Here is a 22,199-nt window from a genome sequence, read left to right on the forward strand (position 1 = left end):
TGACTCTGCATTGAACCTAACTGGTTAAATTCATCTCAATGCAGATTAAATCTCATTAAACACCTCCCAACCTTTCCCTTTTTTGGGCAACCAAAAGAATGCTTGCCTCCTCTCACGGTGTCTCTATAAAAGTCAGATCTGTGAATGTTTGTCACACAAAACCAACACACAAGGATCAAGGTAAGAAGGAAAATGAGTTGTAGTTTATATATTTATATATATTTCTGAAAATTAACTTAATTCATTTTTTTGAAGAATGGAAAACATATGTATGATTATGGAAATTAAATGAAAATCACAGGGTCTTAAAAATATGAGGAAAAATCATCTGATACATTGCAATATCCTCAGGAAATAATCTGTTCATAATTTTATACAAATTCCTACTTTTATTCAAAATTCCTGCAGGAATCCAGTTCACTATTTATGTTCATTGTACAGTAAATTGTTCTGTGCTGTTGTTGTTTTTATGGAAAGAATTGTATTTTCAAAAGAAGCTACTATTCCCTCTTTTTTTGCAATGGTATGTGGGTGGGGGTCCATACAACACACAGGTTGTAAGGATATTAATAATGGTCATCATCATTCATAACCAGTTTTTATTTTTACACAATTTTAATACAATTTTTTTGTATGTTGGTTACAATGATTATTTGTTTCCCCTGATCACCAAGGCCTCGAAAAACTAATTTCAAAAGCCAAAGATCATCACTTCTTGCTGTAAATTTTCTTTAAGGTACTTTTTTTACAGCGTTCCATTGTATGAAAGGGATGAATCAAAATTATGATCGCGTTTTGTTCTACCTTGGTAGGGCTATCTGAAAAATTAAAGCCCTACAACTTTCCAGCACACTGGAACAATGCACTTAGATCTTTTTATCCAGATTATATTTTTCCCTTCTCCCGTTGCAGCTTGATCATGGTGCAGAAAGTAGCAGTGATTGGGGCTGGCCCCTGCGGTCTGTGCAGCATGAAGGCTTGTATAGAAGAGGGCATGGTGCCAACCTGCTTTGAAAGCAGTGACGATCTGGGCGGACTGTGGAAGTTCAAGGCAGGTCACCAACTAAAACTGGGATAGGGATTAAGCTGTCAACCTTACCGACATCGTAATAATTCTTTTTCCTTGTTTTAATTTTCCGCAGGAGGTGTCAGAGCCAAACAGGGCCAGTATCTATCGTTCCCTCACGGTCAATATATCCAAAGAGATGATGGGCTACAGTGACTTCCCCATCCCTGGCGACTACCCCAACTACATGCACCACTCGAAAATCCTGAAATACTTTAGGATGTATGCAGAACACTTTAAACTGCTGCGACACATTCGCTTCCAGGTAACAAGATTGGCAATAGAAGTAGAAGTACAGAGAGAAGTATTTGGCTCATTACAAAGATATCTTTAAACTATCTTCAGATTTACTCTAGGTGTGTGTTTATTTCCGCCCTCTAACATCTTAGACCCTGGTTAAGAGTGTCAGACAGAGACCAGACTTCTCCCGTACTGCTCAGTGGGAAGTGGTGACTGAGAACAGAGATGGACAAGAGGAGCAGCATGTCTTTGATGCGGTTATCTGCTGCTCTGGTCACTACACCTATCCAAACATGCCGCTCAAAGACTTCCCAGGTAAACACATGTCTTGCATTAATCTTACCCATGCTTTACCCAGGAAAGATCAGTACATTCTCCGCTGAAACACTTGCATGTTCTTTTTTTGGGCCTTGTTTTTGGCAACATCCGTTCCAACACGCACCAGGACAATAGCAGGTAGAGGGACACAGAAAGCATTCTGTTCAATCTGTGTTTTAGTGTACACCACATAAACTGTATTTAAAATTGTCTGAAGCCTTTGTTCTCTGGAATGACCAGCAGAGGGCGACTCCACTGGCTGCAAAAAGAAGTCAGTTTCTATCGAAGTCTATGAGGAAATTACTCTACTGCTCACTTGATTTAAAACGTCAGTAAACATTTTTCCGAGGAGCTTATGGTCTCAATCTCTAGTTTCAGGTCTTCTTCAATACAGCATGATGTTTATTTCCTGAATTGTGGTCTCATTTAGAGTAAAATAGACGTTAAAGTACTGTAGCGTGGATACAGATTGCCTGACAGCTGGTCCATCAAATTGGTGCATGGGTGCAGTTGTAGGTTGGTGCGCAGTGGACGAGCTCTCCGTCAGACCCACCTCCAATTCTACATTCAATTTCAAAAAAGCCTACATGGCGCTGGTCAAAATGTGAAACTCGAGGCTTTGAAACGGCAGCTCACAAACCTATGGGTGATGTCAGGGTGGGTTGCCACTCGGTACACAAACTATTTTCAAGTGTGATACAAATGGTGCTTGTCTATGACTCCAAAATCTGTTCCAACACACGTCAAGACAACAACCAAAACATAATTCTGTGTTGCAGGAATTGAGACATTTGAAGGGAAATACTTCCACAGCTGGGACTACAAGGGACCTGAAGACATGCACGGGAAGAGAGTGGTGGTCGTCGGCATTGGTAACTCAGGAAGCGACATCGCTGTAGAGACCAGCAGAGTAGCTGAGGAGGTGAGAACGGTTTGCCGATGGCCCTTGTCTCTTTTTGGACGCTACACGTTGGCTCGCAATTATTCGTGCAAGTTGTCCTATGAAGCTCAGCGTAAGTTCAATCAGTTCTCTCTCTCTCCTTCTCCAATTCAGCTTATTGTGGGCATTTTCAATAATCCAATCAGATTCTGCCACATCTATCTCAGTCAGCCACTCCTGTTGTTGCTATTGTCCTCCCTCTTGCTGTCAGCAGTCATTTTCAGTGAATCAACCCTCCTCCACCCCAATCACCTCCAGTCTTCATATTCAAAGCACCGCAGAGTCCACAAGCGCTTCATCATATTGAGCGTCCAGACCGCAGGGCGGTTCCTATCCTTTACACTCAGCCATACCCCTTTAAAATTATGATGAAATCACTAAGGAGTCTAATCGCCAAAAGTCTTTAGAGTACATCACAACACTTTCTCTTCTGTGGTGCATGGCAAGACAATTTTGTTCGACCGTCAAATGATCACTCTCCTGATTGAGCTTCTTCTCGTTATGCAGGTTTATCTGAGCACTCGTCGTGGTGCCTGGGTCCTCCGTCAGGTTTCTGACAACGGCTTGCCAGTGGACATGAAGTACAACACACGGTTTGTCCACATCATGTTCCAGCTGCTGCCGATGAGTTTCCTCAACTGGTTCGGCGAGAAGAAAATCAATGCCATGTATGACCACACCATGTATGCCCTCAAACCCAAACACAGGTTGGTGCAGTCAGGTCCACACAGGATATTCCTCTTTGCATAATGAAGGGAAGTGTGTAGTATTGTGTTGGTGTATGAGTCGCTCTCCATCTGACATCAGAATATCTTTCCCTTGTCACCCTGTTTTACCTTCTTCTGCTGCCCCACCAGGCTCTTCAGTCAGATCCCAGTGTTCAATGACTATCTGCCCCTTAAGATTCTTTCTGGGGCAATTGTTGTCAAACCAAATGTGAAAGAGATCCGGGGCTCCACCGTGGTGTTTCAAGATGGCAGTTTTGTTGAAAAGGTCAGAGAATTGGGTCTTCTAGGACACCCCTGTTAAGTTGCGTTCAGTTTAAGCTTATCACAAATTATTTTAATTTTTTACAGGTGGATACAATTGTGTTTGCCACAGGATACAACTATGATTTTCCCTACTTGCCAAGCAGTGCTATGTACAAATCAGGGCATCGTGTGGGTCTGTACAAGCACATTTTCCCCCCAAACTTGGAGCGTCCAACTCTGGCTGTTGTGGGTTTCATCCATGCCCTAGGAGCCATTATGCCACAGGCTGAAATGCAAGCCCGCTGGGCCACACGTGTCTTCAAAGGTGAGGCTGCACGTCCAGTGTGTCACCTGCCAATAGTCTTGATACTACCCAAGCACATGTCCATTTATTAACCTCTGTCTGTCTTCTGTTTTTTTCCCCCCTCAGGACATAATAAGCTGCCCTCAAACCAGGCCATGGTCAAGTCTGTTGAGAGGGACACCAAGGACATTGAGAAAAAGTAAAACTCCCAGTATTTATTTGCCTTATTAAAGGGGCATGGAGGGATTCTAAAGCAACACACGTTTGTAAAAATCTGCAAATATATCCTCACGGTCAGGTAGCTGCCGCTTCGGTGTGTGCGCTGAAAAAGAAATCCGTTTTTTTCGGCTCTGCCCCTGGCTCTGTAAATTGAAAACATAAAAAATGTTGCTCATCAGACGAGTGCAGTATGTAAACATCACTTGTTGACACCTAAAGAGGCTACTGGGTGGTGCTGCAACTGTGGGGTTGGCCTCGTAGTTAGCCTGTCGGTCTCCCATACCCGAGGCTGTGGGTTCGTGGCCCGGTCAGAGCAGTCACATCACAACAACAACAACAAAGAGAGAAACAAGCTTTTTCCAGAATCGCTTATTGCTTGTTGCAATCCAAATAAGTCTTTTTTGTGTCCTATACATAGCAAATGGATGGTCCCACTTGAATTGCATTGTTGTTCTTTATAAAGCTGCATCCAAAGTTTTCAAATTGTTATTTGGCCACTTGGGGGCGACAGAACAAGCTGTAAACACAATGACACGCTGACATATTGTTCAATATAAATAGGCGTTATGAGTAATGTGTCAGCAAACAGTTGCCTATTGGACATTTGGTATGGTGCAACTTCAGCATGTTATTGGAGTCATGTTTTGGAGTTCAATATTCACAATCCTTTTTACTCTTGTCACTTTATTTCACAGCTATGTTGTTTCAAAGTTGTCACCCATCCAAGTGGACTTTGTTTCCTACATGGACGACCTAGCTGGAGAGATTGGGTGTGTCCCAAGTCTTCTCAGGCTCTTCTTCACAGACTACTCTCTGTTTAAGAGGGTTTTGTGGGGACCCGTCACAGCCTTCCAATACCGCTTGAGGGGGCCAGGGAAATGGGAGGGGGCCCGCAGAGCAATCTTCACCCAGTTTGACCGCATGAAACAGCCTCTAAAGACAAGACAGGTGTGAAATAATTGTTGTTTCTTCTACATTATATAAGTCCTGAGTGCAATGCTAAATATATATATACTACACCATCTTAACATTACATAGAGTATGCAAATATAAACATATTATTCCATCTCCTGCAGCTGGAGGAGCAAGAGCCCTCCACTGCCGGCCGCCTGGTCAAACTGAGCCTGACCCTCATCACTGGAGGAGCTGCTGCCTACTGCATCCACGTGCGCTACCCGACTGCCATGTCCACCCTGCTGTCCAGGCTCCATCCGCAAACAGTCTGAACACGCTGCATGTGAATACAAATTGTTTTTTGAAACAAAATCGAGAATCAAACAAATCAAGAATTCAAACAGCTCTTACCATGGCTGCCAATTACAATACTTTCCGGGTCATTTCACTCAGTTGGGAACCTTCCTGAGCAAAATTGACGATTCGACCGCAGCGTATACACACCAGGTAGGCAGGGATAGTTGAACACAGGTGAAACACATGAGTGACAGGCGCAGAAGAATCACAAGGGCGGAAGAATCACACTCTGCTTTAGTGAAGTTGACACAAGGACGGGGCGTGTTTCCCGTCCTTGTGTCAACTTCACTAAAGCAGAGTCACACAAGGACAGCCCTGATGTGTTCCTCCTGCCCTCCTTGTGTATTTGGTGTCTGTTCCCAGTCCTCTGGGTCAGTTCCTCCGTTCTGCTCTGCTCTGATCTGTCCTGCGGCCTCATTTTCTTCGGTTCAGTTTTTCCTTGTGTTTTTTGTATGCTGCAATTTTTCCCTTCAAAGAATGTAAGTCTGTTTTTTGTTTCTCCTTTTATTATTTTTTCTGCATCTGCATTTGGGTCCTGCTTTAAAAACCCAGACACTCATATACTGTAACCTACAAGGTGCTTCACTTTTCAGACCAAGAGTCTACGTCCATATTTACAGACTATGTTTTGCCTTTTTTCATACTGCTCTTACCTTTATTTGGGCTGATTCCCTGGATTCCTGCCTGCTTCTTTTGGTTCAGGTTGCCAGTTTGGATTGCTCTCTGGTTTTTGACTTGCGCCTGCTTCACCCACCTTGTTTTATTATTAAACCTTAATACATTAAACTATGTCTGGACAATATGTTGTCTGTTAATACTGGTTGTTACATGTGTATGTAAAGGGGTTGTTATTCTCTTCAATTTCTTTCAGGGTCACTTGTTCTGCACAATGCAACATTCAGAATAACTGAAGACATTTCCTCTCCACCAAACAGGATCAAAGTCCCTCTCCACTGAGCTGTGGAGGCGGGGTCCTGATAAACTCTGAGTCAGTTAATAGAGTTTCTCCTTCTATTTAAGCTGAAGCCTTCAGACTGTAGGCGGTATCAGCACAAATACTCGGCGGCACAGGTAGATTTAGAATAATTAATGAGTTGCTCAATGCTACAACGCTCCTGAAGAGAAAAAATCATTGTAAACAGAAAGTACAGTTGTACTCCTGTGTAGCCCATTTGTAAAGCAAAGCAGTCACTGACTTGGAGTTTCATTTTGCAGATTTTTAAAGGCCTAGGCACGTGAATGTTTGGTAACGTGTGGTAAATGTTTAGAACCGAAACAAAACCGTAACAAATTTCAGGCCTGTGTCATATCTTGCAAAAAAAAATTTCCCCACATTTTGTATGTTACTTTGAATGACCTTTACGGTCAACTGAACTTTGGTCCAGATTTAAATACTATAACTCTCCAATTATTTGATGGGCTGGCACAAACTTTCAGCTGACATTCAGGGTTCCCCGAGGATGTCTCCCACTGACTCTGGTGATCCCCGTACTCTTCATCTAGCGCCACTGTGAGGTTGAAAGTTTTGGTTGTAAATGAAAAAGATTTATATTAGTAATAGTTTTTGATGGATTGTAATGAAATGTTCCAGAGGATGGATGCTAACAGTTTTAGTGATGTCAGACTTATTGTGTCACCAACATCAGGTCAAAATTTCAGTTGTACTATGTGATCATTGCTAATTAGTAAATGATTAAGCTGGCAGAATAAAGTAATATAATAAACCTGGTGAATACACGTCTTCAGCATGTTAGCATTGTTCGTGTGAGCATGTTGAATGCTGACGCTCAAAGCAGTGTGGTGCCTAAGTACAGCCTCACAGAGCCTTTTGCTGTACACTTGTTCTGATTCTGTCCTCCTTCCCCACAGCGGTCAGCGTTCAGTGATGGTTCGTCGCGCTGCAGTGGTCGGAGCCGGCAGTTCAGGTCTGGCCTGTATCAAGATCTGTGTAGATGAGGGCTTGGAGCCTGTCTGCTTTGAAAGCAGTGATGACATTGGCGGCATGTGGAGGTTTAAGGTGAGTGGGGGCACAGCTTTGTAGAGCCTCCCACATATTCATCTTGTTGTCTCGTCTTGCATCAATAATGTATTAACCATGATCGCGTACATTTTTGTGAAATATTTTGATTGACAAGACTTGGAAAATTGCCTACAGAATTTGACAGAATTCGTCTTAGAGGTACTCATTCAATAGTTCTATGGGTTCACAGAATAAAATCTGCAGTGAACTTGATAATGACATCATGAGATAGTATGCAATTTTCTGCCAAATGCCACATGCAAAGTTATGTGAATGGCAGTGAAGTCTGTCATCTCTGATTGCCTTGTCAGTGATGTTTTTTTTCATCAGCGCCATAACTTCTTCTATTATCTTTTCTTCGTGTCCACAGGAGTCACCTGTGCCAGAGCAATCCAGCATCTACCGCTCGTTGGTGGTCAACACCTCAAAAGAGATGATGTGTTTCAGTGACTTTCCAATGCCGGCTGAATATCCAAACTACATGCACCACTCTCAGCTCCTTAAATACTTCAGGCTCTATGCTGAGCACTTTCAATTGCTCAGATATATCAACTTTCAGGTTATTCTTTTTTTTTAACACACCAAGCGTCTCTCTTGTAAGTTTCTACATAAGGTGAAGTCAGAAATCTTAATTTGTTCCAATGTGCACACTCATGATTCAGACTACAGTGCGGAGTGTTACACAAAGACCAGATTTCTCTCTGTCTGGTCAGTGGGACATAGTGACCATAAACAGGGATGGTGAGGAAGAGAGGCACGTCTTTGATGCAGTTCTGGTGTGTAAAGGACCTAACACCCATCCAGTCTTACCCCTGTCAGATTTTCCAGGTCAGTCTACAAACAGCTACGTTTCATCAAGTATACCCTGCTTCACATTTGACAGAATTTGAAGGATTAAAGTGGGATGGTTTTCTTCTTCATCAGCATATTTTGTTGTGGTCTTTTGCTGTTGAAACATGTCTCCAGGACATGAGACTTTTTCTGGAAGGTGTTTACACAGCTGGGAGTATAAAGATGCAGATGCCTGCAGGGGGAAAAGGGTGGTGGTTGTCGGCATTGGCAATTCTGGAGGCGACATTGCTGTGGAGATCAGTAGATCTGCAGACAAGGTAAGACAGAGTGGAAAACCCTTGTCTCCAATGCTTCTTGACAGCAAAAACAAGTGGTCCTAAGACAGATACGTCCTTTGAACTAATCAAATTATTTGTGTCATGAGTTTTATCCTTGTGAGTATAGTTTTTTTTTCTTATAATGTTAACCATTTTTTTTCTGTCTGTTACTATACAACATGTCAAAATGGTGTATGAGACATTTTCTATAGATTCATCCATCAGCATTGCTTTTTTTAATTGAATAAGAACAGTTTGCTGGCATGAAACAATACATTATTTTTAATGTCTTTTACTGGATGTACTCAATAAGAATGCAACATTGACAGAATATAAGCCCCATGAATTTATGATTTACATGCAGTCTTCTTATTCTCTGTAACAGACATTTCTCAGCACACGACAGGGGGCCTGGGTGATGAGCAGGGCGTCTACCAGCGGTCTTCCTGTGGATATGACACATATCACCAGGCTCAACAATATGCTCACACTGCTTCTCCCCAAGACTCTAGTCAACTGGACAACAGAGCGAGCACTGAACCACAAATATGACCACGGACTTTACGGCCTAAAGCCCAGACACAGGTGAAATGTTTTTACCTGGATGTTCCTCTCTGCCTCATGGACCCAGGTTTCCTGTCACACTCCTTCAAATGTTTTTATTTCTACTATATTATATCTTGAAAACCCTAATTCATACCATATATTCACCATACAAACTACAGTTGCAGCACAGTTATATGATTCTGACCGTTTGCTGGTTTGCATGTGTTTGCTCACGTTTGCATTATCGCATGTGTTTGCTCACAATTTTCCACTAATTAGTCACTATGGGAGGTCTGTATTATCTCTGTAATGTGAGGGGAAAGTTTCCCCAGTGAAGAACTGCTTACATAGACTGTAAAGAAAATTTTATGTAAACTCTTTGCGAAGCCAATGTGTAACTGCCTGAAACCTGTATTCTCTCGAATGGTTGCAAAAACAAGTCAGTATCTATAGAAGTTCATGACCCCAATCGCTAGTTTCAAGTGTTCTTGAATACAGTATGATGTTCATTTAGTAAATTATGGTCTCATTTAGAGTAACATAGACGATAAAGCACGATATTGGGTGTGGATACAGACTGATTGACAGCTTATGTCGTCCAATGGGTGCAGGTCGCAGAGGTACGATGAACTGAAGTCAATAGAAATTACATGAAATTATTCTAGATTGGTAGAATGCCATTTCCATTTCTACTTTCCTGGTGTCTGCTTTAGGGAAAAGGATTACAAGAAAGAAGAGAATTTTCCATGTTTGATTTACTGCTTTTATCATTTTATCGCTTTCCCAGATTTTTGGACCAAAGCCCCTTGATCAATGATGATCTTCCTGGCCGAATCCTTCAGGGGGCAGTAGTCATGAGGCCCAACCTGAAAGGGTTTGTGGAATCAGGAGTTGTGTTTGAAGATGGCACAGTGGAGGGGAACATTGATGCCGTGCTCTTCTGTACAGGTTATATTGGAAAATTCCCATTCCTGCCTCCAGCTTTGTCTGAGGGGATTCATGAAGAGTTGATATTGTACAAGTAAGTACAAGGTGAAACTGATAACTTGGCCTCAAAGCTCAAACCTTCCAAGCTAACATCTTCATTACTCTCCAACACTGTCAGTGAATATTTGCACCCCTATGCCTAGAACTGTGTCTGTGCATAAATGAGCTATCTTGATTATGTTGGGAATATCACCTATTATTGTGTAATATGATTTTATTATCTGAAAGGATTAGGTTACTTTTTTATTTTTGTTTCAGAAGACTGTTCCCTCCTTCCCTACAACACCCCACACTGGCCATCGTGGGACATTTCCGAACTAAAGGACCAGTGATGCCCATTGTAGAAATGCAGGCTCGGTGGGCTGTGAAGGTCTTTTCAGGTAAACACACACACACACAAACACACACACACACACACAAACACGGGATTAATGAGCTAGATGTCTGTACTGTTTACCTTCAAGGTTTGAAGCATCTTCCATCTAAGGAGAAGATGCTGGAGGTCATTGAGACTGAGAGACAGAGAATGATGAAAAGGTAGACAGACCTCATCTTCACAGTGACCTGAACTCTTCATTGATGTCTTTCCGTGTAAAGCCAAAGTTCAAGTCGATGTGTATTTTTAATAATATGTGAATCAACCATCTCCTTTCCCTTGTGCTCTCAGCTACCCCTGCCCACGACAGGCTGCTTTCCAGGTAGATTATATCCCATACCTGGATTTCATGGCCAAGGAGGTCAGTTCAGTTTCCTTTATATGAAACTCTGTTGCAGTACCTTAAACATATAAAAGACACATTTTCATTAGACTTTCAATTACAGGTAGGAGTTCTACCAAACCTTCTGACACTACTTCTGAGAGATCCTCAACTCTGGGTGAAGGTCTTCTTTGGTCCCTGCACTCCATATCAGTATCGTCTCACTGGACCTGGACAATGGGCCGGAGCCCGACATGCTATCCTCAGTCAGTGGAAGCGGGTCGCTCAGCCTTTCAAAACCAGAGCAGTACCAGAACTAAAGACCAAGCAGTCAGTCCTAACCCTCCCCTGGCTGCTCACATTTGGAGGAAGTGTGATAATGGCTGTGCTCTGTCTAAAACTCTCATTCCAGTGCTTCAGGGTGAGGGACATCCGGTTGACTGGTTGACTGGTTAACCACAAGAGCATGATATAAAAATGAATAATGGACATCTAGAGACTTCTCTGTGCGCATCCACCTGGCTAACTGCTGCATCCATATGCCCTTCTGCTCTTTTCATCCAAAGTTCTTCCAACCTTGATGTCTGGACAGGAAGTGAACTATGAGCCAGATAACTACTGATAAAGAGAGATAAGATGCTCAAATCTGAATGCAACACACATCCCAATGCAACATGTTTTTTACACCTGCAAATTCTTTCCAACAATTCTTTTTCCTTTTTTGCATGTAGAATAGCAAAAGATGGAGTTACATACACAAAGTGCAATGGCAAAAATTATAATTCATTTATTGGTTGTTGTTTTTATTTTGAGATGTTAGAAAGAAAAAACCTGCACTTACTGTGTGATAAAAATCACACAGATAATAAAGTTTAAGTTAATGAAAGAATCTTAATTTCTTTATGATGGCCGACTTTGTAAAGTGCCAACTAAAGGTTGTACTTTGTCTCATGTAGCTATTTCATCATCCAAGTATTTAAACAGGAAGAAGAAAAAACTCTAGCCACTGCAGGAATAACAAATAACAAACCCCTCTCTGTCACACTTCATGGAGTTCAAGTAACTTCACAGTTGACCATTATCATTGTGGGTTTTAAAAAAACAACAACCGCTCGGTTTCTGGGAGTACTCCCCCTAGAATGGAGCGACGGTGCCCCTTCCAAATAGCGTCGACAAGAAACTATTTTTTTGGGGAGTCGATCATTAAATTGGAAAAGATGATGCTAAAAGAAACAGTAAAAGACGTGTGTGTGTGTGTGTGTGTGTGTGTGTGTGTGTGTGTGTGGTGTGTGTGTTGTGTGTGTGTGTGTGTGTGTGTGTGTTGTGTGTTGTGTGTGTGGTGTAACTGTGATAAAACAAGTCGTTTTCGGCGTATAGGTTCCTAGGCTGCTTGTTTTGCCCCACAGAGAAGGGGCTTGTGAAAACATTAAGGTAAGTTGACCCGGCGAGGGGCGGAAGGGGAGGAGAAGGCCGATCACACTCGTTTAAACCATTTGGGTTAGAACACCGACACTGACTTGTAGACTCAAACAGACGGGGAACAAAGACAGGGTCGGAGAAGTGCGTCTTAGTCATTCCCCCCTCACTTCTCCCCGTGAATCACAGGTAAGACTGGATTCCATCATATATTGTACAATTGAGTGACACTCGGACAAACGTTGGTTCGCTGTGGCTGTTCTGTATTCTCCGTGTTTTCACTGTAAGTCCCAGTCAAGCTCCACTTTCTGCTCAGATATAATCATCTGTACGTTTAATCTCACCCCGCCGGACATGCGGGACAAAGAGAATCTCACGTCAGACACTCGGACCATTATCACGACGCCTCACCCAGTGTCCCTGCTGGCCCGCAGGAGTGCAACAGGCCGAAGACGTGTTCGCCATCTGAATGGATTAACAGAGCTGTATTTTTATTTTTATATATTATTATTTATTCATATATATTTATATTTGCTTGCATTTGTATTAGTGGTCATTATTATAATGCATCCAAAAAAACCAAAGCACAGTCACACAACTGGTTTGCCTCTCCACTTGGGATGATGCAGGGTCATGTGCTCTTCCTATTCGCCCTCTGGATAAGTGACTTGCCCGAGAAATGAAGATGTCACATCCCGGCATGGTGATTAACAAAACGAACTTTCGTATTTTGTTATACGCTGATGACATTGCGTCAGCTGCTCGGGAAAAGATCAATGCACAAAATATTATGGTTATTATTGAATGGAGACCCTTCATTAACAGTGAAGAAACAGTTCTCACTTTATGCGAGAGGAGTATATATATATATATATATATATATATATATATATATATATATATATATGGTTTCAAGGACGACCCCCACATTAATGCTTTATAAGATCCAAATCTTGTTTACTCTTATCTCTCATACTAAAGTTAATGTAATTATGTTGATTGACCCAATCACATTTAAAAGGTCACACTGTGTGCAAATCAATGACTCAAAAACTAAGTAGGTGATAAAGACAAATAACACACTCATCATAAAAAAGGGGCTTAATGTCACACAGTACAGAACACTCATTTCACCCGTTGTCTCATTTCTGTCGCTGTAAGCGGTGCTTCCTCTGCAGGATGGTTCAGAAGGTGGCAGTGATCGGTGCAGGACTTTCAGGTCTGACCAGCATCAAGGCCTGTGTGGATGAAGGTCTGGAGCCGACCTGCTTTGAGAGCAGCCATGACATTGGAGGTCTATGGAGATTTAAGGTGAGGGACAAAGCTTTTATTTGAATGCTTATAAGGGCCATATTTTCACGTCATCTATATCATGCACTGCAATCATGGTCAACGCTGGTCATGTGATCCATGGGAATATTTTTGTAATATTAGAATGTGAAGGTGTTACTGACAGTAAATGAAAGTAATCCTTATGTTTTTTTGGTAGATGTGTTTGTCAAATCACACATCAGCACAAATTGTATGTTAAATAATTGTTGCCAATAATGTTTATCTAAATCAGAAAATGCTAACCTGGGATGGGATGCAAACACACTGGTGAAATAGACACAAATCTACATACTTTTAATTTGATTTGACATAACATAAACAAAAGAGAGATTGTATGTTTTGATGGGAGTGGCAGCATCCATTAAATATTAGCAATTGCAGAGAACTTCTCAGCTAGGAGATGTTTTTCAATTCATATTCTGAATCAAATTTTTGTTACTCACTTGACTGATCTGTCCAGACATGGTGTTCCATTTACTCGTGGCTCTGTATACTACTGTACTCTTTGCTCTGTTAATTTTCACCTTGGGCAGTGTGAATCTGCTTTCCTTGGCATGCCATGGTGTTATAAACAAGTTCATCAGAACTGAAACAAATTATCGATACAATAGCCTCGGTAATTTAGTCACTGAAATATTTCTAGTAAAGTTAAGAAGTGACGATGCAGCAAATCTATTCTCAACACTTAACCAGGATAGGCAGTTATGCATCATATTCACGTTAGATCTGTATGAGCACTGTAGTAAACAGCCTGCAGCATTCGACCAAACCTCTGAACAACAGTCCAGATGAGATAAGACAATCGTTTTGGTGACATTTCCCAGTACATTTTAGGTTAAAAAAAAAGAGAGAGACCTCTGCCAATTTTAATTACCACCTTATCAATATGTTGAGACCAGGATAATTTACCGTCTACTATAATGCCAAGAAGTTTGGTCTTTTAATGACGGACCTCCATACAAGACCGTGAGCTTCTAACAGAAATCAACCACTGTTGAGACATAGGCTGATGATGCAATAAAAGAAATCAGATCTTGATGAAGGTAATGTATCTACAGTACATGATACATTCTGTCCAGCGGACAGGCACCACAATAATCTTGTACTTTAAAAGTCCTATTAAAGCATTAATGTGTGAAAGTGTTTATATTGTCGAGGCAAAACATGATTATGATATATTTGTGACGAGTTAAATGTCCATCATATCATACATTATCATATCATTACCTCTTTGTGAGATATTTTACTACATATGTTCCATATTGTACATACTTTAATATATTTTATTGCTCATGTACTTTAGGTTCCTGTCTTTTCCCCTTGTACTGTACTTACAGCGCTTGCTTTTTAATTTGTCTGTAATGCACCAAAGCAAGTTCTTGGTATGCAATAAACACGCTGCTGATCCTGATCCTGATCCTCAGGAGAAGCCAGAGCCTGGACGAGGTAACATCTATCAGTCGGTGGTCATCAACAGCTCCAAGGAGATGATGTCATTCAGCGACTTCCCTCCCCCTGCTGAGTTCCCCAACAACATGCACCACTCTGAGGTGCTGCAGTATCTGCGCCTCTATGTGCAGGCGTTCAATCTGCTGAAACACATACGCTTCCAGGTCAGTGGTCATCAGGTTTGTTCATAACCCTTCAAACCCAGGATAGATTGTTTAAGTCTTTCGGGACTTTGACCCAAGGTGAATGTGAAAATTATGGATTCTGGTAATGGAAAATATTTGCAGCAAGATAAGATAAGAACACAGAAATGGTTCAGAACAGTAGTATCCTTTAACTCCTAAAGGATAGCAGTCCAATGAGAACTGCTGGTTTCTGATTTTGTTTGAGTTATTTTTCATATATTACATAGATATTACATACATAGACATTTTTGAAGAAAATATGGTAGCAATAATTTAGACCTATATTTTCAATTGTTGTCAATTTCTAAAGCCTTTTTTTTTTTTTTAAAATCTTATTCTCTGCTGTATATTACTCAGCTGGATTGCAATATAAATACCTTACTATATGCTTGTTAAGTAGAATGCAGTAATCCTGTGTGTGTGTGTGTGTGTGTGTGTGTCTCTCTCTCTCTTTCTTTCTCTCTCTCTCTCTCTCCCCTTCTCTCTCTCTATCTCTCAGACCACCGTGCTCAGTGTGAGGCAGACCCAGGATTTTGCTGTGACAGGCCAGTGGGAGGTGGAGACAGAGAGCGGAGAGGGTCAGAGGGAGACCTCTGTTTTTGATGCAGTGATAGTTTGTTCTGGACATTTCACACAGCCTCACCTGCCACTAAGAGACTTCACTGGTACCAGGAATCATGATATACAGTATTTCACTTCCCCTTTACTCAAGACATGCAGAAGCTGTGTATTCTTGCTCCACCTCCGCAGGAATCACTTTGCAATCTCGGATCTGAACACAAAAAAAGTGTAAAAGAATCACAGATATCTTATCTATATGAAGCAACACATTATACATTATCTTTTTCTTATGCAATTTCAGGTTTTGAGAGTTTTGAAGGCAGACATTTCCATTCCTGGGAATACCGCAGTGCTGACGGGATGGAGGGGAAAACTGTGGTGGTGATTGGGATTGGAAATTCTGGAGGTGACATAGCAGTGGATATCAGTAGAGTTGCTGAGAAGGTACTGAGCTAGCGTTGGGTTTATTTCAATTAGAGCAGTGCTGATTTATGTCAAGCTTATGTAACCCGGGGCTAGAAAGGGTCGTCCACTAACCTGTTGCTCCAGTCGATGTGACGATGTGTCCTTGGGCAGGACACTTAACCCTAAAAAAAATTGCCCCTGGAGGCAGTGTATGAATGATGTGTGAAAGAAAAAGCGCTGGTTATGGTGGTTGATGGTTGAAGACTAAAAAAGTGTCCATTTACCATTTACCTTTGACTGTATCATTAAACAATCTGTAATGCTGAGATTGTAAAAGATGATAAGCACATGGATATTTCCTCTCTCTGGTCTGACCTGAAATGCAGGTGTTCCTAAGTACCAGGAGCGGTGGTTGGGTTGTCAGCCGTGTAGGACAGGGGGGATTACCAGCTGACCTTGTTGGGACTTCTCGAATGGATGTGATGGTGCGGAAGCTCTTCCCCTCATGGATCAACAGGATGCTGGAGAAGAAACTGAATGAATCATTTGACCACACGCTATATGGCCTGAAACCAAAACATGGGTAACAAGATACTGTAGATAAACATACCTATTTAATCGCCTGTTCAATTTTCAGTGATCATGTGCATGCAGTGCCCCCAGGCTATAATTTGATTGCACCTTTCGATTTCAAAGTGGCAGAACAAACAACACATTCTTTTGCTATTTGTGCTGCCTCGTCAACATCGTGGTCATAATTTAAACCTTGTTGTGTGGGTGGTGTTCTTGTGGCAGATTTTTTGCACAAATTCCAGTCGTAAATGATGACCTGCCTGCTCGGATCATCTCGGGTCGTGTTCAGGTGAAACCAAATGTGAAGGAGTTCCGTGGGTCCAGTGTGGTCTTTGTTGATGGGAGCATCATAAACAAGGTTTGTTTTAGCACATTTCTAGGAAAGTGGATCAACAAGTGGTATGTCCCTGATCCATGTCAGATAATGTGGGGGAAAGGGACGTAAACATTACGTATTTAAATTCTTTTAGTTAACTAATCTTTAAGTTTTCTATTTGTTTAATGCAGGTTGATGTAGTGGTGTTTGCCACAGGCTACAACTACGGCTTCCCCTTCCTGCCGCCAGCTCTGCAGGCCAAATGTGGTTACAGGCTGCGTCTGTACAAACATGTGTTCCCCCCTGAACTCACCCAGCCAACGCTCGCGGTGGTGGGCTTCATCCACGCCTTGGGGGCTATCAACCCACTGGCTGAGTTGCAGGCCCGCTGGGCTACGAGAGTTTTCAAAGGTAAAGTACAAACAGAAATGGTGAGTTTTACAGTTACATGTGTACCGTGTGTACCAGTTTAGGTGGATACAATAACACTCCCGATAGGAAACTCGTTTTTCAATACATATGGTATCATGACTTTTTTGTGGTGTTAAAGTGAGTGCCTACAATGACAACTGAGGATTGGATGAGAGACAGGCCTTTTAGCAGGTATTCTGTGAGAGACCCCTATGATATTAAGAAATGTTTTATGAACCTTGGACATCTTTGTGATACAATACTGTAGCTGTGCCAGTCAAAAAAAGAAGAAATTGTAATTATGAAGAGGTGCCCCTCAGTAGCTACAGCTTTACCAAAATCTCTTGGTTTCATCGATCCATTTTAAAATGAATATGTATGTTTGTTTTTTCCAATGCAGGCTTATCAACCCTCCCCTCAGAAGAAACCATGTTAAAGGAAATAGAGAAAGACACCACAACAATGCACCAGAGGTAGGAAATCATTGTTGACACATTATTGACTAATGTCTATATTTCGTAAGTTGGAGGAAAGCTTTATACTATACTACTACATTCATGACCATACTGCACACAAAAAACACAATATTTGGAATCTCTTAAGACACGTGGCTACACATGACAATGTGGAAATTAACACATCCAGTGTAATCCATTGAAATTTAACTTGTTTTAAATCCAATGATACCAAGCATTTTATATAACTCCTTGTAGCTTTCAAGGTACAGCCATTTCGGTATCATATTATATTTGGTTGTTCATGGGGTTTCACAGTTTATTGTGAAACCCTAGTAGAAATAAAGGTTCCTCGGATCATCTGTTATTTTTATCTTTTTTCAAGAGTTTATGATTGCAAAAAGATTTTCCAATTTAGGGAGAAAAGATGAGAAATGTAGTTCAATGACCATGATCTTCCATGTATTACCATGGTACTATGGTATACTGCTTCTTTTGGAGGTGTCTCAACCACCATAGTAAATATGGTTACTTATTGAGCTTCAATAAGTAACCATGTTAACCTTTTTTAACATGTTTTTAGTCATGTATTAGAAATGCTTAACTTCAACACAATTTGCCGTTTGATAAGAAATTTGAGATAAGAGCAAACTAAAAGTGTTATTATATATTTTTAAGGAACGTTTTGTGAAATTGTGATGATTGAGCCGATGCTCAACTGATGACTAGAGCCACTGAACCATCATATTGCAGCGTTGTGGCGTTCTACATGTGAAGGTTTTTATATCTTAAAGCTCTTTCTCCACACTTTCATCAATCAAATCACAGGTCACACTACATTGCCAAATTGGAGCTCTTATAATTGTTAAGCAGAAATTGTTTTTGTTTTTTTTATGAACTTATTATTCATTCGATAATTTAATAATTAATACTAGTAAGTGTTTGACCCTTCTTCCTTCATTGTCAAATTACCTCACACAAAATCAGTAACATATTTTTGTTTGATTAATTTCTGCTATATTTTCCCTCCTTAAGATTCGCCTGCTCTGAGCGGAACCCCCTCCAGGTGGAGTACATACCTTACCTGGACTCTCTGGCAAAGAAGGTAGGGGTTCGACCAAACATACTGAGGCTCATGATGAAGGACCCCAGACTGGCACTGCAGGTTGCGCTGGGTCCCTGTACTCCTTATCAGTACCGCCTGACTGGACCGGGCCAGTGGGCTGGTGCCCGTCAAGCCATTCTCACTCAGTGGGAGAGAGTGGTTCAACCTTTCAGGACCAGAGATGTACCACAACCAGAGAACAAACCTTACTCTGGACTGAGCATCATAGTGCTTTTCTCAGGTGTTACCTTGCTGTGCTGCTTCTGCTACAATAAAAACCCTCTCAGTAAGCTGCATGGTTATGTACATTGATTAAAAAAACAACAACACAAAAACAGTGTCCATTTTGGAGGACTTTATACAAAGCATGCTTTAGAATGTAGTAACTTGACTGCTTGAATGAGTAATACAGTTTTTTAAATTAATATGCCAGTTTATTTTGCATTTTGGATGTGAGATTAACAATTTTTACAAGCTGAATGTCAGTAAAGAGAACTGTCTGAGACGTACGTAAAATCAGATGAGAAAAATGCGCTTTACCAATGGATTAAAAAAAACTGGAGGGGATACATGTCTGTGATTAGTTATTTGAGATTGGACTGTGCACCTGTCCTATATAATTTATGTTGATTTGAGCATTTTTACAAAATAATAAATAAGGTTTGTTTTCACTGTTAGCTACATGTCAATCAGTCTGCTTTTTCAATAATTGTTTGCTCTTTTATTTATTGAATCTTTTAATGCCACCCAATTCTGAAGAGCTAATGAACGTTTTTTCAATGTTCTCTGAGCACAATGATGATAAAGATCGATCAGTCTGTCTATGAGAAATAAATCACAGCATTGGATAGGCTTAACTTGTTTGTCTGAGTTTTAAAAAGCACAGCGATATCCTCAATTATTGTATTCATTTAAAAACAATTCTAAAACAGAATCTATGACATCATCACACCTGACATCACTTCCGGTGTGTCTTTGTTCTCTCTGATATCTACATGTCCTTTGGATCTCTGTGATATCACCTGCTGTTGCTGCTTTGATCTCTTGGCGTCTTAACTACACTGATTCTTGACAAGAATCACACGTTTTACCAGTTGAATTCAGTGAACAGTTGAGATTTTTTTCCCCAAGTATCCTCAGTTTGCACATTAAGAAATCCATGAAGTCCCTTAACCAAAATACAAGTGTCCAGAAGTCATCATCTTCAGTGACTCTAGAAGCAGAGGAAGCAATGTCAACAGTTTCAGCTCAAACCCAGTCAGCAGAGACCAACAAGGCACAGGCTGCTATGGAAATGGAAAACCAGTCAGTAATAAAAACTGAAGCGCAGTCTTCACGGAAGATGGAAACAGAGACAGCTGCGTCTCTGCTTCAGTCTTCTGTGGCAACTGTCTACTCAGCTGAACCCCAGTCTGTAGAGACTAACGAAGTGCAGGCTCTTGGGAAAATGGAAAACGAGTCTGCTGCAGAAACCAACACACAGACTGCAGAGACTCAAGTTCCATTTTTAACCATGCTAGTCCCATACTCAGCCAGCTATATCTACCAAGGTCCAGACTGCTTTACCTACTCAGGTCCAGGCTTCTACCAGGGTCCAGGTTATAACTACCTGTGTCCATCCTACAACCAATGTCCAGCTTACAACCAAGTTCCAGGCTACCATTACCAGTCTGCAGCCTACAACCAAGGTCCAGGGTACGACTGCCAAGATCAGGCCTACAACCAAGTTCCAGGCTACCTCTACCAGGGTCCAGCCTATAATCAAGATCCAGGCTACGACTGCCAGGATCCCGCCTACAACCAAGATCCAGGCTACGACTACCTGGGTTCAGCCTACAACCAAGATCCAGGCTACGACTGCCAGAGTCTAGCCAACAACCAGGTTCCAGGTTATGACCACCAGGGTCCAGCCTACAACCAAGTTCCAGGCTACGAATACCAGGGCTCAGCCTACAACCCCTAATCCTTACCCAAACCCCTAATTCTTCCATAACCCATATGTTCTCTTTCCCTATCCCTGCCGACACGGCCCAATACCCTCCCAACCCGTCGAGGGGGATACACACCCACCCAATCGGTCAGGGCAGATTCTGTTTAGTATAATTGGAGACTGAATGTATCTGTGTGGGTTTTCTCCGGGTACTCCGGTTTCCTCCCACTGTCCCAAAAAATTAAGATTGGAGACCCTAAATTGGCTGTAGGTGTGAATGTGAGTGTGAATGGTTGTTTGTGTTTGTATGTTGGCCTCCATGATGTGCTAGGGACCAGGGTGTACCCTACCTCAACCCCCAAAACCCAAATTCATTATCCTAAAACGAGCAATTAAACAAACAGAAAAAAAACACACCAAAGTTTAAAGCTTCACAGTAATGAATATAATGGTATAGAATAGGGGCCAGGCGCTGTCCTATCTGGATCTGGAACCACAACTGATAGATTATTGAGGATTATTAAATGTTGATGGGGCGTTTCCATTTTACTGGTGGAGCGTTAGCTGTCACTACTCTGGGGTTGATCTTTTCCTGCTTGGCGTGGAGACCGTTGTCGGGAAGAAGGGAAGAAGTTTCACTTTATTCAGGGCCAGAGGACCAGCCCCTTTACTTTCCTCAACAGTGTGACAAAGGATACACCAAAACTTCTCTTTTAACTTGAAGCGCTGTGGCATTTATTAAATTAAGACTGACTCTAAGCGGCATTGCACATTCACTGCAGCCAACTCCGCTTCTTTCCGGACCTCGACATGCTCACCCTCGCTCTGCCGCTCTCTCTCCCCCTCTCACTCTACACACACACACACACACACACACACACACACAAACACTACATACACACCCTACGTACTGCTCCATTCCCGACAGGAGATATGCCATTCATATAACACTGATTCAGCGGTCCAGGAAACTCACAGATGATTGCATAAAAAGTGTGAAAGAATATTGTTGTTTCAGTGTTCTGTTTTCTTCACCAATGTCTCGTGTCTTAGACTGTTAAGATGCACATTTTCAACGCTATGTGTTTTGTATTACTTTTAAATACAATCCTTATTTCTCTTAAAGTGAGAAGAGTACATTATTAGAGTCCTTTTTATTTATATTTCCTCCAGTTCAATATGAAAGCTGACAATAAACATTGTTGAATGTTGTTAAATTGAAGGCCTTTTTGTCTTGATTTGATTTGACAGTCGGTTGTTGATAATTGGGCTAGATGTTGATACAGCCAGCCTACTTCAATATGGCACTGAATCATGAGTCAAGTTAGACATTATGATGTTCCAGACCCTTGCTTGAGGAAAATGTGTGTGAAGTGTGAAGTTGTTTTTATG

General features: G+C 41.5%; 3 protein-coding genes across 12 annotated transcripts; all 3 read left to right on the top strand.

The window, feature by feature from the left end:
- Positions 1-73: 73 nt before the first annotated feature.
- On the top strand, positions 74-6,098 carry LOC118318722 (flavin-containing monooxygenase 5-like). Its single transcript, XM_035648645.2, has 11 exons — positions 74-180; positions 913-1,051; positions 1,143-1,331; positions 1,456-1,621; positions 2,404-2,546; positions 3,072-3,271; positions 3,422-3,557; positions 3,641-3,860; positions 3,966-4,038; positions 4,754-5,006; positions 5,135-6,098. The coding sequence occupies exons 2-11, from the start codon at positions 920-922 to the stop codon at positions 5,282-5,284; spliced, it is 1,662 nt and encodes a 553-aa protein (XP_035504538.1). The 5' UTR covers positions 74-180; positions 913-919; the 3' UTR covers positions 5,285-6,098.
- Positions 5,493-11,555, top strand: LOC118318719 (flavin-containing monooxygenase 5). Of its 3 annotated transcripts, XM_035648637.2 has the most exons (12): positions 5,493-5,788; positions 7,179-7,326; positions 7,700-7,888; positions 7,992-8,157; positions 8,296-8,438; positions 8,824-9,023; positions 9,772-10,005; positions 10,230-10,351; positions 10,436-10,508; positions 10,639-10,708; positions 10,794-11,090; positions 11,236-11,555. In XM_035648637.2, exons 1-12 carry the CDS (start codon positions 5,493-5,495, stop codon positions 11,248-11,250), a joined length of 1,953 nt encoding a protein of 650 aa, XP_035504530.2. In that variant the 3' UTR covers positions 11,251-11,555. The 3 variants fall into 3 exon arrangements, with proteins under 3 accessions (XP_035504530.2, XP_035504528.2, XP_035504529.2); XM_035648635.2 differs by having other exon boundaries at positions 10,794-11,555; XM_035648636.2 differs by having other exon boundaries at positions 10,233-10,351; positions 10,794-11,555.
- A 152-nt stretch (positions 11,556-11,707) lies between these two features.
- LOC118318721 (flavin-containing monooxygenase 5) lies at positions 11,708-19,554 on the top strand. 8 transcript variants are annotated; one of them, XM_035648640.2, is made up of 11 exons: positions 12,116-12,274; positions 12,402-12,570; positions 13,247-13,396; positions 14,842-15,030; positions 15,551-15,716; positions 15,914-16,056; positions 16,404-16,600; positions 16,813-16,948; positions 17,098-17,317; positions 17,718-17,790; positions 18,808-19,554. In XM_035648640.2, exons 3-11 carry the CDS (start codon positions 13,265-13,267, stop codon positions 19,187-19,189), a joined length of 1,638 nt encoding a protein of 545 aa, XP_035504533.2. In that variant the 5' UTR covers positions 12,116-12,274; positions 12,402-12,570; positions 13,247-13,264; the 3' UTR covers positions 19,190-19,554. The 8 variants fall into 8 exon arrangements, 7 of the variants coding, with proteins under 7 accessions (XP_035504532.2, XP_035504534.2, XP_035504533.2 ...); XR_004795793.2 differs by lacking the exon at positions 12,402-12,570 and adding an exon at positions 18,451-18,549 and having other exon boundaries at positions 12,117-12,274; positions 18,808-18,948; XM_035648639.2 differs by lacking the exons at positions 12,116-12,274; positions 12,402-12,570 and adding an exon at positions 11,708-12,100.
- Positions 19,555-22,199: the final 2,645 nt, after the last annotated feature.

The sequence above is a fragment of the Scophthalmus maximus genome, chromosome 13, assembly GCF_022379125.1.
Source record: "Scophthalmus maximus strain ysfricsl-2021 chromosome 13, ASM2237912v1, whole genome shotgun sequence".
In the NCBI taxonomy this organism is placed as follows: Eukaryota; Metazoa; Chordata; class Actinopteri; order Pleuronectiformes; family Scophthalmidae; genus Scophthalmus; species Scophthalmus maximus.